We start from the raw sequence: 18183 nt of genomic DNA on the forward strand, positions 1-18183 counted from the left end.
CCAGCAAAATCTACCGAAAATCGCTTCCATTTAAAACTCGCACTTCCCGTATATCTCCTACAGCCAAAAGTAACCAAATTTTAACAATAGAGTAAATAGAGGTACGCCAACCCACTGAAGACCCAGGTTGTACTGCAATTTCTCACTTATTTTTCTTTCTAGTAGCAGTTCTTTACTATTTGCTGCTTTAAGGAACAAATAGAAGCCAACTTGTGAGACTCGATTGAAGTGTATTTCATTCCGACTGCACCTGGAGTTGCTGCTTCTGCGACATATTCACAGTTGATGTGGTTTACTTGAGGGTTATTAATACATATGACGAGTTACTGCAACTGCTGTCACAATGGACCCTTTGAATGCTTTAATGCACAGCTTGCAAAAGGTTATCTAAATATATTTCTTGTGTGTTTACCTTATGTCTGGAAAACTTACGCTGTCTTGTTTTTAAATTATACTTAAAAAAATATGTGTCGTCTGTAATTCATTTTTACTTATTAGTCTTTGAGAGCTTGTGAAGACAGTGAAATAACTGTCAAAAAACAACGTTATGCAATACTGAATTCTGCGAATTACATAAATTCACAATTGATTTGTCTTCTTTCTCAATTTGTTAAATTCTAAATTATCCTACATTTTATAGATATCTCGGACCTTCAGGCCAAAACTGAGATTCCAATCGTACTCGAGTAGATTTCTACATATTAACGTTCTTAAGTTGATTAATTCGAGTGCAGTTTAATAAATAATTTTTATATATTTCAAAATTTGTAGACATTCCAATTAATTAATACAATTTAGTATCTATAAATATTCAATATATATTCTTCTGTTGAATATTCAATATAAGAATAAATATGTACTTAAATAATAATTCCCAGATCGGTTGTCTTGTATTTTAAACATATTGGTCCTGTGTGTATACGAAACTTAAGAAAATGGTCAGTTCACACAATAAACATGCTGCAAACCAATTAAGTTTCGATATGTCAACAGTTTCTGGCTGATTGCAGAGTCAGTGAGCTGTGATGGCCACTTAAATGCCCATGCACATCCTCGACCCCAATCACATATACACACACACACACATACTTATATACATACATACATATATGTATGCATATATGTACATATACAGCAAAATCAACAGGAAGCACATCAAAATTGCAGCGAGACAAATGTCAACATTGTGCAATGAGGCTCCGAGTTCCATTCTGGGAGTCGGCTGGTTAGTTTGGGGTTTGTGCCAATACTTTTAGTGTGAAGACATTTGCAGCCTTTTTCCATGTTTCTATTTAAGAAATGCAGGCGAAGAGCGAAAAGAGAGCCACCTTTCAATACAAATACACAAATACACGCACATGCTTTCAATCCATTTGGCCCGAACTCAAACCTCGCACAATGTCAACGTCAAAGTGCAAATGGCACACTATGGAAAAGGAGTCAACAACAACAACACCAACAACAACACCAACAACAACAATAGCAGCAGCAACAAGGATGATGACAGGCAGCCAAGCGTCAGAGTAAAGCAGAGGAGCAAAACAGGGACCCAGAATGACAGCCAGCAAGCGGTTGAGGGAATGACTGAGAAATTGTCCAAAAGTGGGCGCTCATTTGTGTGGGCAATAAAAAAGTGCAATAAAACGAATGGAATTGCTCGTATCTAGAGTGCCCGACAAGGAGATACTCTGTTTAGTTTCCCACAAAAAATAAATATTCTCAAAAACCAAATAGGTGAAAAGGGGAAAGGTGACTGGTATTTTCCAGTCAATATATACAATCCGATCAGATCGAATTGTCCTAATTAGAAAAGTACCTGCTAAGAATTTAGTTAATCCTTCTGGCTTAATAGAAAAAAACTGGGAATAATTCAAAGTTTTGGCACTAATGGGGCTTTAACTGTTAACATATTATTTGTGTCCCAATCAAAAACTCCAAAACAAGTACAAACAAACTAGAGATTTTCCAACAAATTACCTTAACGATGTACATATAAAAAGTATTTTGTACCAGTAAAATGATAAGCTGATATTTAAAGGAATTGGCCAACAACCTCCTCCAGATTTGAATCAGGATGTATCTCGCCAGTAGGCGTGGCATTATAATCCTAAAACATTGTCTGCCGCAGATATGAATGAATGTATATTCCAAGTTTCAAGCCTCTAGTTTCAAAGGCGTCTATATAAATTGGGTACACACAGCATGACGAAAATTGTGCCAAAGCAATAACATTTACTCTAACCTTTGGTGTCAGATCATTAAAATATAAAAAAACATGACTTTTATATTTCGCAAGCTCTCCTTTATGGTGGGAAAATTGATGGAAAACTGTCGTATACAACTTCATTCAAGCGACTTCAAAATTATTTTCAAAGATTAATCACCATCATAAGCGCCTGCAAAATGTGCAGTCAAAGTAGTAAATTCGTAAGGTGCATTTTCCTTAAAAACTGTGAGTTTTTATTACTGATTATTAAACATTTATCACACGGGCGGAAAAATAATTGGAAAAATAGTAATAAATTAAATTCTTTTTATGTGGCTTTTCGTTGGAAAAATGATTTTGCGTCTTAGAACCAGTTCTGATGACATTTTAGTATGACTGTTTTACTCACTCCATTTAAATGCCTATCAAATCGTTAAATGATTTCTCTTTTATAATTGGCATTTGTGTCAGCAAGCAAATAACTCAATTTTTCATTGGTGGCTGTTATCTGGTTATCTGTTGCCTGCTTGACATTCTGGTTTTTCTCAAATTTACATATTTTTTTTTTATTTGCCAACGTCGTCAACGTTAGATTGACCTTTATCTGGGATTCCCCGAAACATGCAACAAATGTCGGACAAATATGGCAGTTAAATACCCACTTTTACAATATGTTTTGTGCCACATTGCTGCTGTTGCATGCAGTTTTATGAACAAGTTGACAGGTTTTCCCCTGATCAAGTTTTGCATCATCATGAATTGAGAAAAGCAAGTAATGCGAGATTTACAATGCACATGTATATATATATATATGTATATATGTTCCTAGTTGCTTCCCATTCTTATTAAGCTATTCATATTACTTGTAGTATTATAATTATAAACCGGATGTGACTAATAACATGCCCCACGCTTATAATTTTTCAACTTAGATATTAATCGATTCGAAGATTTAAGATTCAGGCGTAAGCAAACATAGGGCTTGAAATGTTTTGCACTGAGTGGTGTAATTATTTGTGCAGCAACTGGAACATTCGATAGTTGTGACTAAGAGGTGAACCGGACTTAAGATTAGAAACATGCTCTGCCTTAGATATTCTCTTTTTTTTTACCCTTCAGTAGCCATAAGAAAATGAGAGCATTTTCACAGCTGCTCACACTTGAGCACAATAAGCCGGCAAATTAAACTGCAACCTGTGTTCAAAATAATTAATATAATTAACTGCTGAGTTTAGGGAATCTGAACTGAAGCATTCTTACTTTTTCCATTTAACAAAAACGTAATCAAGTTCAAAATTTTAGAGTCTAATTCAAAATTTATACAGAAAATAATATTTTTTTCAAATATCAAATAATTAATTTATATATGTGTGGCATAATATATAAAAATAAAGAACAAAGCCAAAGCAGCATCTATCAATAGTTGCTGACCAGACAACCACTGAAATCCATTGGGTTACATATTCTGCAAAAGAATCAAGTTAGACTACAGCTCGACTGTTAGATACCCACTATCAAAAAGCTGTAAAACACTCAATGTATATAAATTGATGTGGATGCATTTACATCTGAAAGTATGCCTATGCAAATTGTATGCAGAAAATGATTGCGCTTCTGTAGTCGTTAAATATTAATAAACAATTTTCTCCAGTAATCCGGTTATCTATTCTCGTTGTTGGGGAAAACTGATGAAGCTATCCATGAAGTAAACCTGATCTGCGAGTAATATAAGACAACTGGTATTTCGCCAGTCCACCTCTTATTGTCGGTAGTATAATCATAGATTGGCTTGGCTATGTATATATATATCCATATATATATATATATAAATTCTTCTGCGTATTACATACCTATATTTTCTATCCTATGTTCATGGGTTCAGGGCATAATATTAGAAGTCAATAAATAAAAAAAATCAAATGCCAAAACAACAATAACAAGCTGTAATTTTTTATATATTTTATATATTGCCAGCTTGGGTCAGTTTAGTGTTGTCGTTTCTGTTGTTTTTTGCGCTTACCACCGAACTTCTGGCATGGCCGCATTGTGTATAAACCATTCTGGCCCGGTTAAACTTAAGCTAACGTATGCAAAAAGCATAAAAAATGGCCTGCTGCTTTTTCTTCCACATTCCTTTTACCATTTTTTTACCTTCCACTATTTTTGGTGCGTCATATCAGGCAAGCATTTAGGTATGTAACCTATCGGGAGGAGGACGCGTTTACGTGCCTCACTTTTGCAGCTCGTTGAACTTTAAGAGCTACCAGTTGCCAGTTGCCAGTTGTCGATTGAATGCCAAATGTTTGCTTTAGTATTTGTCTCATGTGTGACTGTGTTTGGTGTGTGAGTGGTTTGGTGTTTTCAGTGAGAACATCAGCTAAAAAATGGCTCAACTTTTAAAAAAGGTTGTCAGCAATTTTCCAATAAAAGTTTTGAATTTTAGATCTAAGACTGTGGAAGATATGGATTGTTAATTGTATAATTTTATTTATGATATGTAAGGAGCTGAGCACAGGGTATCTGCTAGTTGCAATCTATCGCCTTAAGCACTCATAATTGTTTTTCTAAAGATTATTTTCCCAATTTGCAATTGTGAATAAAATGACACCAGCACATTTGTAAATACAAACTTTATTTTATTATTGATTTAAAACTAGAACGCATAATAGCAATACAATTAACACACACTTTCTTCGTATATGTATTATTTTCACAAAGCATATTTGCATTTTTTTCGCTTGAATTAATACAAGAAATACATATTTTATTATTTAACCTTCATGCTCCCGCTTTACGCAACCAAAGAGCTTATTTAAATCGCCCAAATTGATGATCAAGTTGCCATTTTTGTTATAAAATCCATCGTTGCAAGCGCCCAAACATGCGAGAACCATGCAGATGACGTACAGGACCACAAATAGGAGTGAGATGAACTGCATCTTGTTGTAGTGTTTCGCTTGAGATTCCGAATCAAACTGGCAGCTCAAAGCGTGCTGCGGCCAGTATTATATGCTGTTCACAAAGTGACCCCCGAGCGCAATCACATCGGGAGATTCCCCGATTCAAGTTTTATGTAAACACAGAGATTAAGACAAACTCATGTCGCTCTGACAAATGTATATTGTACATATTTAATTATGGAAATATGTACGTATCTATATGTATTTCTATTTATATATATATATATATATATATGTATATAATTGTCTGTGCTCATCGATAGTGAGCCCATTATATTTATTTATATTAATTGACTTAACCCAAGCATTATCGTTTTACTTGATTGCTAAGCAAGAAATGCTTTGCTCTGAGTTTTGTAGCATAGTGTTTAAATTTCTAGTAGAACAGCCACCGTTTAAGTTAGTCATTATAGTTGCTACGCTTCACTTATCTGTGAACATGAATCTACGCTTCACCCATCTTTTAATGATCGAATCTTTAGATATAATTATATGTTATAAGGCTACAATTTAAAGTATTTTATGGTAACTCTTTTGATATGCATAGCACTAACTTTCATAAGCGTTGGTCAGTATACTTTATATAGTTCACAACAGCTTCTGCAACTGCAATTAGGTCATAAAAACAAGTATGTTCTGTAGTCAGGAAGCCTCGACTATAAGATACCCCACAAACAAGTTATTAATGTTTATCAAGACAATATAATTGATCTGCCTATAAATGCAAAATAATATATTTATATTTTAGTTCTGTATTTATGTAATTTTCTTTGTTATTTTAAGATTATCTTAATTGTCCAGTGCTTCCCTTCGACTTATTAAATGCTATACAGGGTATATTATGGCCAATCTTATTAATTGTTCGCGCGTTGCCTGTGGGTTTTATTTTTTTTTTAAATGTATTTTTGGATTTTCCGTTTTTCTGTTTTTGATGTTACTGCTCCTGTTGCTATTGTTGTTGTAAATTGTTGTACATGTGGGATGATTTTTAATTAATGGTGCTTCGTATGCGTTTTGCGTAGCCAAAACTTGCGGACATCGGGACCAAAGGACAACAGGACAGCGAGTAAGTGGCAGCTGTGCTCTCCGCATATGCTTATGTGTGTGTGTGTCTGTGTGTGTGTGTGTGTATCCAGACTGACCATAAGAATAAACCCACAAAAAGCAAACAAGAACTTGCAAGGGAACGTAGCCGACTACGCAATACTCTGATAACTGAGAAAGACAGTCGAAAACTGATCAAGAAAACACATATGGCTGAAAGTGAGCGAAGGAACATTAGTGGAACATTAGTCTTGGCATGGCCAAACACTTTGGTAAAACTTTTGTCGAAAATATGCATTTTTTATGGAGTTACCGCCTCAAGTTTGTGGCTCGAACTCTAAAATTGAGGAAGAAATAAATTTCCATTTTGTGGAGGCGAGTGGGGCGTGGCAATCTACTATTTTACCGGAAGGGAGTTCAATATTAAGTGCCTGTATATTTTATAATATGTTTTTTAGTTCTCTTGTAACTATAAATATTATATAAAAAATTTTCCAATCCTTAGTTTCAATTGAGTACAAAAATAAAGTTTAATTAATACGGACAGACGCATAAAAGGAAATTACACAAAACTAATATACTCTGCAGAGTAGAAAAAAAAGAAGAAAAAAACGAGGAAAAAAATTAAATCGATATTTTGCGGAAATCATAAAAAATTATTTATGTATACCCGCGCACATGAACGGAACATTGACATGGGTTCTCGCCCATAACATGAATCCAACGTGGCCATTCTGCCAGCCCCCAAAAATACAATGCACACATCTGTTTGTATGTATAAACAAACATACATATGTGTGTGTAAATAAATATACATATTAGTAGAACCAGTTGAGTCCACGACTTTGTCAGCTTAACCGCTTTTAGTTGTTACACGAACACACACAAATCCATTATTAACAAAAACACTTTGACGCCAATTACAAATTACGTCAGCATAATTCAACTGGTCGCTTAGAATATATAATAATAAATATTTACCCAATAAAAATTTACCCAATAGTCTGCCTGTCCTCCCGTTGGCAACTGCGCCAAAGCAAGTGTTAGGCATTTTGTGCCACGCCCCCTGGATAACTCGAATTATGATTCAATAAAACCCAATATATTTGCAGAAATCGCTACAGATGAATACATATTGAAGTGAGCAACTTTGAAAGCATTTTCAACACATTTTCACAAGTTTCTTTTGGAGCAGCGGGTGTTCTTTTGTGCAAGCCAAAATCATTAAAGGAAAAACCATGGGTTGTGACATTTACTGATATCAGAGTATTCCGGAGTTGGTTACGTCCATTCCGTGGACCGGAAAGTGGCAGGCAACGATTGTATAAAACTGTTTTGTTTTTCATCTGATTAACTCCAACAGCATTCGTATATGAAAGTTCATTAACGACTGCAAACATTTCTTTTTTTGTCACATTCAGAAAGTGGTTGGAAAACAGTTGTTTAAAGCTGTATGGGAGAAAATTCAATTTTTATGCGAATATTTTTAAGCTGAGCGATTCAAATAAAATTAAAACCGGAATATACCTTTTGGAAAATGTTTATTTAATTAATGATTTATTGTTTCAGCTGCAATGTTAGTTAAGCCTCGGTCAACTAGACATAAGTTAGCTGAATTATTAAACAAATTTAAGCCTTGCGACTTAACTTCTATAATCCTTAAGCAATTGAAGCAAAACAAATTCCTCTGACCTTCCCGGAGCAAGTTATCCCGACAGTAAGCGAAGTCTATTGATACATACACAGGACGGACGCGCGCAGTGGCAAGCCACAAAGAGCAGGGCAAAGACCACAATACCGCAGAGGTTCATTCCACAGGAGAGTTGAAGTCTGGGCGAGCCTGTTAAGCACTGTTAAGCAAAATGGCAGCTGTGCGACGGTTGACGACACCATCAGCATCAGTGGCAGCAACAGCAACAGCAGCAGCAGCTGCGGGCGCCATCCAAACTTGTCCTTGTGGCTTGCGCGCACTTTAATTTCACTTTGTCGACCCCTCAAACTAACTCTCTAACCGCTCACTGCCCAAGATGCTGTTGTTGAAACCTGCACCCATTTAAAATCACTAAAATGGGCGTATTTAAGCTTTGCCTGATTTCTTTTAATGGCGTAAACAAGATATCAATATTAACCAAATATAAATAATTAATAATGATGAACAATAAGCCAAGTTGTAACATATATTATATAATTATATGTCCAGAGCAATAAATAAATATGTATTATTTAGTAATTTGTCACTGTTAAAATACTTATTTAACAAGCTGATTAACACTGATTTTTAATGATTTGAATGTTTAAAATTAAATTTAATATATAAGAAGACCGTTTAAAAGTGATAACGACAGAGCTCAATAAAAAAAGAGCAGCTTGTGAGTGAGATTAAGCTTAAGCTGAGTTCATTTCAAAATGATAATGATAACATTAATAGCATTTCTTTAATGTTGACTGTGTATTTCCCTTAAAGCTGTAGCAGCTATATAACAACATACAAATATTATTTAGTGTACAGCAAAAGTTATCAGAGTATTCCGCAGTCGGATACGTTCGAGTGCAATGTTCTCACTTGTTTTAATTGCTGTTGCTGTGGCAGCTTGGCCCGCGGCCATTTATTGTTTTCCACTTTACGCCAGTTGCCCACAGAGCAGTGTCTCCTAGCAATTATTTTGTGTATCTTTTGTTGTGCGTGAGTGTGTTGTCCTTCAATTGTCAGAGTTTTTGCCATTTATGGCGTGCGCTCTGAGCTATTGAACCACTCGTCGCCTGTGGACGAGGATGGGGATGGGGAATGGGGGACTTTCACTTACCATTACAGCGTTACGCTTGAAGTCCATAAAATTCTTCACCTCGGCCGCTAATTCACGCAGCAGGATAATGCCATCCTTGCGCTTCACCTCGATGTCATTGTCCTTAAAGCGCTGTAAAAAACAAAAACCGAAAACAATTGTCAGTAATTCCTACAGCAAGCAATAAACTATGAAATTTATTTAGACCGCGCCCAACATTTGAGTAGGTCCTTTTCGGGGTAATTTCAAGGGTTAAGGGGTTATAAAACTTTTCCATTTGTCGGCATTGCTTTCATATTATTGCCTGCATACAATTTAAATGTACTGTCGTCTGCTACCCTCAAACTGTTATTAAAATGATTTTAATGTTTCTTATTAATTTAATAAGATTTTCATTTAGAGCGCTTTCGGTCTGCAGAGCAATTATCTAAGTTAACTGGAGACTTTCGCGCAGCAGAAAGGCCATTTGAATACCATTAAAAGCGGTTAGCTTAATCTTAAAACATATCTTAAAAAGTTAGAAATAGTCTCATAAGTCAAAATCGTACTTATCTTTAACATATATGAGTGCTTGCACATGGTTTATTGTATTGTTTGATTTATAGTAAACTTCTAATTACCTGAGGCAAGTTGTTATTTCAGTTTAACTTGGGAAATTTCATATATATAGTGATTTGTAAGCTGAATATTTATATGAAAAACGTAGACTGATTAAATTTAATTATATAGATAATTATTATTTATAAATAAATATTGATTTCATACAAATCATATTAAACAGCTGTTTCCTATCAATTATTGAACTGATTCACACATTTGCGTGAACTTTGAACTTTTTGATTCGAATTTATAAAATAATATTGCAAGTTGGGCAAGCGTCAGCTTAGCAATATTGAATTATTCAATTATTAACTGATTTACAACCTTAATTACTAACGAACCAAAGATTTGCATCTAACAACTTCCGTTTTTGTGCAATAATTTGCAATAGTCAAAGTCTTAGTGCCATTCTGCTAATATCCGGCAAATGTCCGGAAAATGTCTTGCCAAATGCAACCGACATATTTTGGGCGTTTTAAATCCGCATGTTGAATTTATAATGCTCTCAAAGACACATCTACCATTGCATTGGTTCAACTTTTTAGCTGCACTTTACACACAGCCAGCGCCATTTACACATTTACACACAGATTGCATGTGTTTTATATGTATGACAGGATCTTCAGCGAACTAACGAATGCCTCATGCCTCAAAAGACTTTTCCATGCAGTTTCAGTTTTGTGGCCGCACAAGCTGGATTTTGGCTCCAACCACAAATGTATGCACTATCTCTGAGCGAGTGTGTGCACTCCTAGAGATGGGTGAGTATTGAACTCAGACACGAACCACAAATCTGAAGCACCTACAGTCAAAAATTCGACAGGCATTCTCTTTAATTCGGCTCATCTCAAAAAGTATTCATTATATACAACAAATCTGACGTTTATTGCACAAAGTGTGGACTGTTCGACTATTTCGCAATAGTTCAGTTTATGATATTCAGTCTGCTTCGCTGGCGCTTGTCATATTAAATCTCTCAAAACAAAGATTTGGTTGTAGCTAAAAAGAATATTTTTTCTAACTTTTAAAACAATATGGTCAATAAAAATGTTATTTGAAAACGATTAAAAGGAACTGCAAATTGCGTCATAACTCACTTTCCAATACATTTTTAATTTTATTTTTAACCAGGGAGAACGGTCGGATTTGATTTTAATATCAACATACCAAATATCAACATTAATTGAATTGAATTTGAGTGCGGATTTGTAAGCCACTTATGAAAATATTGGTATATAGAAAGTTATATAGAACTTTGAAATTTCCATCGAAGCTCTTATGTAAATATTTTAGATTTATATCCCAACTAGTCAGAACACAATTATATATATAGATATAGATTTTTGCCAGATATTTTGTGCTGCGTTACACGTTTCACGAAATAAAACTTGGCACGCACCCGACTCTAATAGACCTATAAAAAACAGGTTCTGCCAGCTTCTTTAAAGGCGTTTACAACGTCGCAGTCACTGCTGCTCCTGGCACTGAATCAGTTAAGAAAAGTTTTCTAATTAATTCGCTGAGGACATCCACACCCAAAGACACGCACACACACACACATACTGACTGCTGCCACATCGTGGCGTTTGTGATTACAAATTCTGACAAAAATATAATTTAACTGACAGTTTCTCGTTCTGTAAAGTGACAATTGTTAAACGGCTCCAAGTAGGCGTTCATCTACGCCCAAACAGCTATCTGGCATGCAAACGCATGAAAAGTCATTAAATGCATCTGCAGCAATAACGGGGCGGCTACGTAATTCGCAGCTACACATTTAATACAGGCAAATGGATTGAAAATCACATCGCATTTCTACTCCAAAGGCACGAGTCAAAATTCCCAACTATTTGCCATAAATAAAGTGTGCTATATTTAAACTGCTAACAGAGAGTTGTAAGAGAAGAGAGATTAAACAAATGACCACAAATTATAAGTGATATTTTTATTTTTAAAGTTGAAAGAGGTACAAAAGGAACAAAAAAGAGAAACCTCTCTCTTTTGTGTTGGTATTTTTTATCTTTAATGAAAATTGCAAGCTTTTTCCTAGTGTCTCTTTTGCAGAATGTGTTCATATTGTTTGACATATAATGTGTACAACGCAGACCGAACAAGAAAGTTGGAGAGCATTTCTCCAATCTTATATGAAAATTACATTTTTCCAGGCTCTCTCGAACATTAAAACAAACGACGACACGTTCAATGGAAATATAATTATGTTTCGGAGTGAGATGTGTTTGTCTCTCGTCTGCCACAAGCCATCCTCCATCCTCCATCCTCCATCTTGCCCCATTCGAATCAAATCAAAATGTGTCACCCATTAATGTGGCCACTAAATGCGTGTCTCGTAGCATGGGTAAGTGAACATATGTATGTATAGATGTGTGTAGGGAAAAGTTGACTACCAAAAGCTAAGGAAAATTACAACAAAATTTCAGAGTGAGAAAGCGAATGAGGGAGTCAGAGAGCAAGGGCAAGAGGCGGGGCAAACTGTCTGCTGTTCAACGGCATGTGAAATTTAATTAGACACATTAAGCAGTAAAGTGATTTTTTAAGAGGGAAAAATCTACATCAAAATGATGTAGACAAAGTCGATGGCACGTAATGTGTGTCTTGAGCTTCCACCATTTATTAATAGTTACAAATGTAAGTGCCCATCTTAATACACCAAATACGAGCAACAAATATAGCTTAAGCACAAACGGCTTTTATAATATAAATATTATCGACTTGGCTCTTGGAATATCGATTGATTAATTTCTGTGGCCAACAAAGTGAAAAGACGCTGGGAAATTGGTAAATATTTTCCACAATTTTTCCACAAGGAGAATCAATGATGAGATATCATTATTCGCGTCTGCATCATTAAATAACTTCAAATAGTTATTTTATTAAATTAAATATAATTTGTCGTACTCCTTGTAGATGAATCTTTTGTTAAATTAGTATCTATACCATAATAAAAGGGCTTAGGCCATTTTATGAAACTTTTTTGGTATTCATCTGAACGATTGTAATAAGTTGTAGAACCGAATTTGTATCTTATTTTATTTTCAAACTTTAACGAAAAATTTGACTTCTAATTAAGGAAACTACGCTGCTTATAGTCGATAAACGTTTTCAAAAGAAGTTTTTACCCTGGTTAAATATTTTTACCTATCATAACTCACAATCTAATAATTGACTGACATGACTTTACCATCAAATATAAATTGGCAAAGCAAAAAATATATTCAAGATCGTAATTATAGTTTGTCTATTGGGGCGTGAGTTTGTTTATAGCTGCACTAAATCGACTGTTGTAAATCGGTCCGCATGGCCGATAACGTTTCCATTATTTGCGGCGATTGAAAATGATTTATAGCACCTCAAAACCATTAGGGACATTTCACAATCTCAAAAGCGATAATGGCTAATGTGGAGTAGCTGAGGAAATATGTATAGAAAATTAAAAGCATGTCAAACCGGGAAACCGCTGCAGGAATGGCTACAAAATAAAATAAGAAAATCTGGAAAAAGCGACCCCAAGCCTCACACAGCTTGCAACATTTTATAAAGCAATTTCCCCGGCAGCAGCATCGAAATGCAATGCACGCCTGAAGGACATACGAGAACTTGTGCATGCGTGTGTGTGTGGGTGTGTGTGGGTGTGTGTGTGTGTGTGTGTGTGTGAGTGTGAATATGAGTGTGAGTGTGACAGTGTCCTACTAGCAAGAAAAACTATATACAATATGTATACAATATAAAGCGGGTGTGCCAGCAGCAGCAGCAGCAGCCATAGAAACTTTTTCATTTTGCGGTTGACTCTGGAATTCGTAAATGTTGCGCAAGAAGTCGCTCGGCTCAAACGAAGGCTCAAACCCAATCCCCAATGCTAATGCTGCTGCTGCTGCGAATCCTGTTGACTGCTGCATGTGCTGCGTGTGCAGATGGCAGCAGTAAACTTTAAGTGGAGCAAGGACAACGGGTAAGGTGTCACTGCTCCGAGCTCCACCCCGTTACAGCAGACATTCCTGAGCAGCTCTGCTGAACTGCTGCTCCTGGCTGCTGCTGCCTGCCAGCTGCTACCTGCTCCCTGCTCAAATTCCAGCACAAGTTAAGCAGCTTACGCATGCAGCTCACCTGACAGCTCACCTGACAGTTCACCTGGCCACTCACCCTCACCTGGCTGATTATGCACTGCAGTCGCAACGCTCTCACCAAAAAAAAAAAAAAAAAAACAAGTCAAGGACTCCGTTTTCAAGAGGCAGCTCGGCTAGCGTCATCCTTCGTCGCCTCTCCTCGGCTCGCCTTGCCACGCCTCACAATTCGCTAATTAGATTTTAATGAAGATGTCGTCTGGTAACCATAACCTTTCCTACTTTTCTCCCCATCCGCTCATTGTCTGGCAACAATGCTCAGCATCTATGCTCATGTTTCCATATGCATTAAATCACAGATTCGCTTACACGTTCCTCAACTTCACATTTCCTTTACTTTAATTTGGTATAAGCCTTTTGTTAAAGCGCTTTTTATACTTTATTACATTCGCACTTGCTAGTCATGTTAAGGATAAAGTTCTCCATAGAAGTATAATAAAGTGATTACAATGTGAATTGACCTGAGTTTAATACTGATCACTCTTAAAATAAGCAAATGTCTGTAATGACAAAAGCATTTAAATACAGAAGCAAGGAAATGCCTGCCCAAAAAACGCAAAGATCTAATAAGTTTTAGCAATATTCGTATTGATTCCGATAATCACTAAATAGATTTTGCTGCACAGCAATCTGCAGAAATCGGGCCGTCAAATTTTACATAATATTGCTGAGCGGAGTTCGACTATCCACATGCCAATTTTAGGGTAATTTAAAAAAAAACAGTTAATTTTTCCTTTAAAAGCTGTTTGATATAGTGTATTAACTGCAGCAAAAATTTGGATATATTACCAGTTTCATCAAGATGGACCTTTAAGTTACTAGTTCGTATAAAATCATACAGATCATACGGACATAAGGCTATTTGGAACTAATTGCCAATATTTTTGCAGGACATACAATGTCAAGCAAAACTTGTTGTGTAACAAAAACTGGATCAGAATGATGGATTCATAATCGGGTGTGAATAGATGCATAATTTCTGTAGAAACTGTGGGACTAAAGATGAAACAGAGAGCATCCGAATACTCCAGTAAGACTGTATTTTCCTCGGAATAAATTGAAACAATTTGCAAAACTTAACATGCCAGTTTGTACTGCTTAAGAAGCTACTCACGAGTAGAAAATCAGCTAAAAGTAGATGACTAAAATCATAACTGCAGGCGGTAACTTATACCCTTAGCAAAATGAACTTTTCCATGTGGAAATTCGTGTGTGAACAAAATTCTTGTGGGAAATCGATTCCACTTTTTTTTTTGCCGTTAAGCTCGATTAGCCATTGATTGAATTAAATATTTAATTCGCTGTAGATTTACATTAAGAATACATACAGCAGTTGCCCACTGGACCACTCAACCTCTGCAAACTGCCAACAGAGCTTTACTGTTGATCATTTACATTTCCATTTGTTTGTGGGCGGGTTGGGCCCCTCTCTCAACTTCACTGTTGTAGTGTGTCATGCTCGCAATTTTCGCCACCAAATGACAACAACAGACTTTAACATTTGCATAGCCAGCCACTGCATATGCATACACACAAATACACATGCAAATATATATACATATATATATATATATATATGTAGTATATTGTGGGGAGTTTCAGTTGGCGCCAGACCCTGTGTCTCAACTTAAATGCTTTTTGGAGCTCTGGTGGACCACAAAGGGCACTAAACTCATGAACTTGAGTTACCAATTGCTAAAGGGGTCTCCTACCACCCGAAGGAGCCACACTCGACCACCCGTCCCTCAAATAGGGCTAACCATTTGCCTTGGCCCGCCCCTCGAGTCCTTATCCACGTTGTTGTCGTCGTGGTAGGCATGCCTTGATTTACGATTGGTCTCTTTGCAACCCGCAAGACACATACACATATACATACACAACGCCAACGCCAACGCACAGGTCTATCCATTCTTCTGCCCATTTGCCACCCAACGTAACGGTTTTAGCCTTTATCAAACACACTGTGTGTGTGTGTGTTGTGTGTCACCAAAGCCTACACACGGAGTCTGCGGCTGGAAGCGCAGGGGGCACAGATACGGTCGTTGGGAACACTCCAGCTGAAGTTAGCATTGGCACAAACAAATTGCCAGCAATCTGCATTTTGGGTTGCACCCAAAAATTATAATTGCATAGAAACGCAAGCACACACAAACACACACAGTTTAACACACAAACACACACACACACACACAAACACACACACACACACACACACAGACACAACTCACAAACAAACACATAACAAAATTTAATTTTTTGTTTATATTTCGCCAGCACAGACAATTGCCTGCCAGCTCTCATAGCTAATTGCACCCAACAACAAAAAAGATTAAAGCTAAAATTACATAAAATTTATTTAAATTTAATTTTGTCTACTACTTCAATTAAGTAAAATTTTTATTTTTTTTTTTTAATTTCAGTCGCAACTATAGCAGAAGCAACAAGAATTGTTAATTGCAACAATTGACATAATTAAAATTCAACAGCAAAGAAAAGAATGAACAGAAAAAACAATTGGAATTTGATTCAAGCTTTAAAATTGTTGGTAATCTAAATGCTTTGCCAATTTACACTTCGAGGTATATTGATATGATTGATTTGCCAACTGCCTGACAGAGTCTGACGTAGGAAAATAGGAAAATAGGAGAGCGTATAGTGACCACATTTGGGTTAATAACCAATTAATATATTGAGGTAAAAACAACAAGCAATTCGAATCTGCTGCCTACAAAATGATTTATTTTTAATAGCTTAAAAAATCGATGAAATATTTTTGCATTTATTTCACTAATCAGTTAAAACTGCAAAAAGTTGACCAAAAGTGGTCTAAAAATGTGGCGGATATATTTAATTAAAATAATTAATTCTTTACCTCTTGCGTACTGACAGTTCTCAACAAGAGATAACGCTAAGGTATATGCCATATATGTTTAATTTGATCATTCTATTTCTTTTAGAGATATCTGGTTGTAAACAGATTAAATTAGTGGCACTTATTGTTTTTTGAATAATTTTATTTTTTATTTATTTATTGTCTATTCTGAGCTCTTTCGTTTTCACATGATTTTTTTTATGTTTATAATTCTGCTACTTCTTCAAATCGCATTTCGTATATATCACATGCATATATATATTAATTATATATATTAAGCGTTAACATTACTCAATAATTGTTGGGTCTAAATCTATGGCTCTACATGATAATCATAAAGCTTCAACTAGATTCTAAATATTAACCGATATGTAAATTGTTGCCATATGTATGGGTTTTCTTTAACTAATAGATAATATATATATATTATTTTATGTATTTCAACAGATATAATCAGGCACAGGTCTTGTGAACGCTCATCAAATAGTAAATAATTATTGCAACTGGATATTCTGTATGGCGAATAAATTGACTCATATTTTGTGAAGAAATTTACTTATATTTTAGATTGATTTATTGATAATAAATTTTGTAATAAAATTTTTCTACGAAAAATAAGCTAGACATTAAAATAAAAAAAAAACTAATATATAAAGATCAAACACCAATCATCTCCTGTGGCATCTGAGGCCAACCAACTGAATATTGGCACTTTCGCACACACACAAACACACACACACACAGACACACACACACATACACACACACACACACACACACCCTTAGGGCAATTGCAATCAAGACGGCTTACAGTTAGTTTACGTCAATCTTCAATGAGCAAAGAGCGCCGAGTACACAAGTGGAGAGTAATTTGCAAGCTACTTTTGCACTGGCTACCAGTGGCAGTAAGTGAGCCAAAAAAAAAAAACCAAAAAGGAGAAGGAAAACTGTAGGGAAATGGGAAGAAAAACGACAGCACGCGCCGCTTTTCCATTTTGCCAGTAAGCAGTTAAAAAGTTTTGTATTACGTGCAAAATGAGCGCGTGCTTAAATTTATTTGCATGCGAATGCGAGTGATATGAAAAAGAAACCTGAAAATTATCAAGTAGAGAAAGCACGACTAGCAGATGCCCTCACATCAAAGTCTTCACTTATTGGTCGTAAACGGTTTCAAAATTTACAGAGTTTATGCTATCTCTTTAAAATTGTGTATTTTACTGCTATCAGCAATCGACTTTTATCGATATTTGTTCTTTAATTTAAAATTGTTGATCGAGTTAAGCAAACTTGATCAGCTTAAGGTAACTGAAAAATTCTCTCTGAGTCTATAATCTGAGATCTGCATGCTTAAACAGATAGTCGGACGAAATAGTTAGATGAACTCGGCATTTGATGCTGATCAAAAATTTTTCCAAGACTTTTAACTTTTGCACGACTTCATTAGAGCCATTTAACCCATTTTTATTGGGTTCAGGTTATAAAAAGCAACATTTGCTGGCAAATGTTGAAGAAACCAGGACTAATGAGCCGACCCCAAATACGAAAACAAAAACAAGAAATACGAAATGGGAAATGCCAT

At 35.7% G+C, this 18183-nt stretch overlaps 1 protein-coding gene across 2 annotated transcripts in view; it reads right to left on the reverse strand.

Moving 5' to 3' along the window:
• The window catches only part of LOC6566456 (voltage-dependent calcium channel subunit alpha-2/delta-3), a 41150-nt gene that overhangs the window by 12496 nt on the left and 10471 nt on the right, over positions 1-18183 (reverse strand). For both annotated transcript variants that reach the window (XM_032739561.1, XM_032739560.1), the window contains exon 3: positions 9015-9125. In XM_032739561.1, coding sequence (XP_032595452.1) covers positions 9015-9125 — 111 coding nt within the window. The remainder of the gene's footprint in view (positions 1-9014; positions 9126-18183) is intronic.

The sequence above is a fragment of the Drosophila grimshawi genome, unplaced genomic scaffold (genome assembly GCF_018153295.1).
Source record: "Drosophila grimshawi isolate 15287-2541.00 unplaced genomic scaffold, ASM1815329v1 contig_1377, whole genome shotgun sequence".
In the NCBI taxonomy this organism is placed as follows: domain Eukaryota; kingdom Metazoa; phylum Arthropoda; class Insecta; order Diptera; family Drosophilidae; genus Drosophila; species Drosophila grimshawi.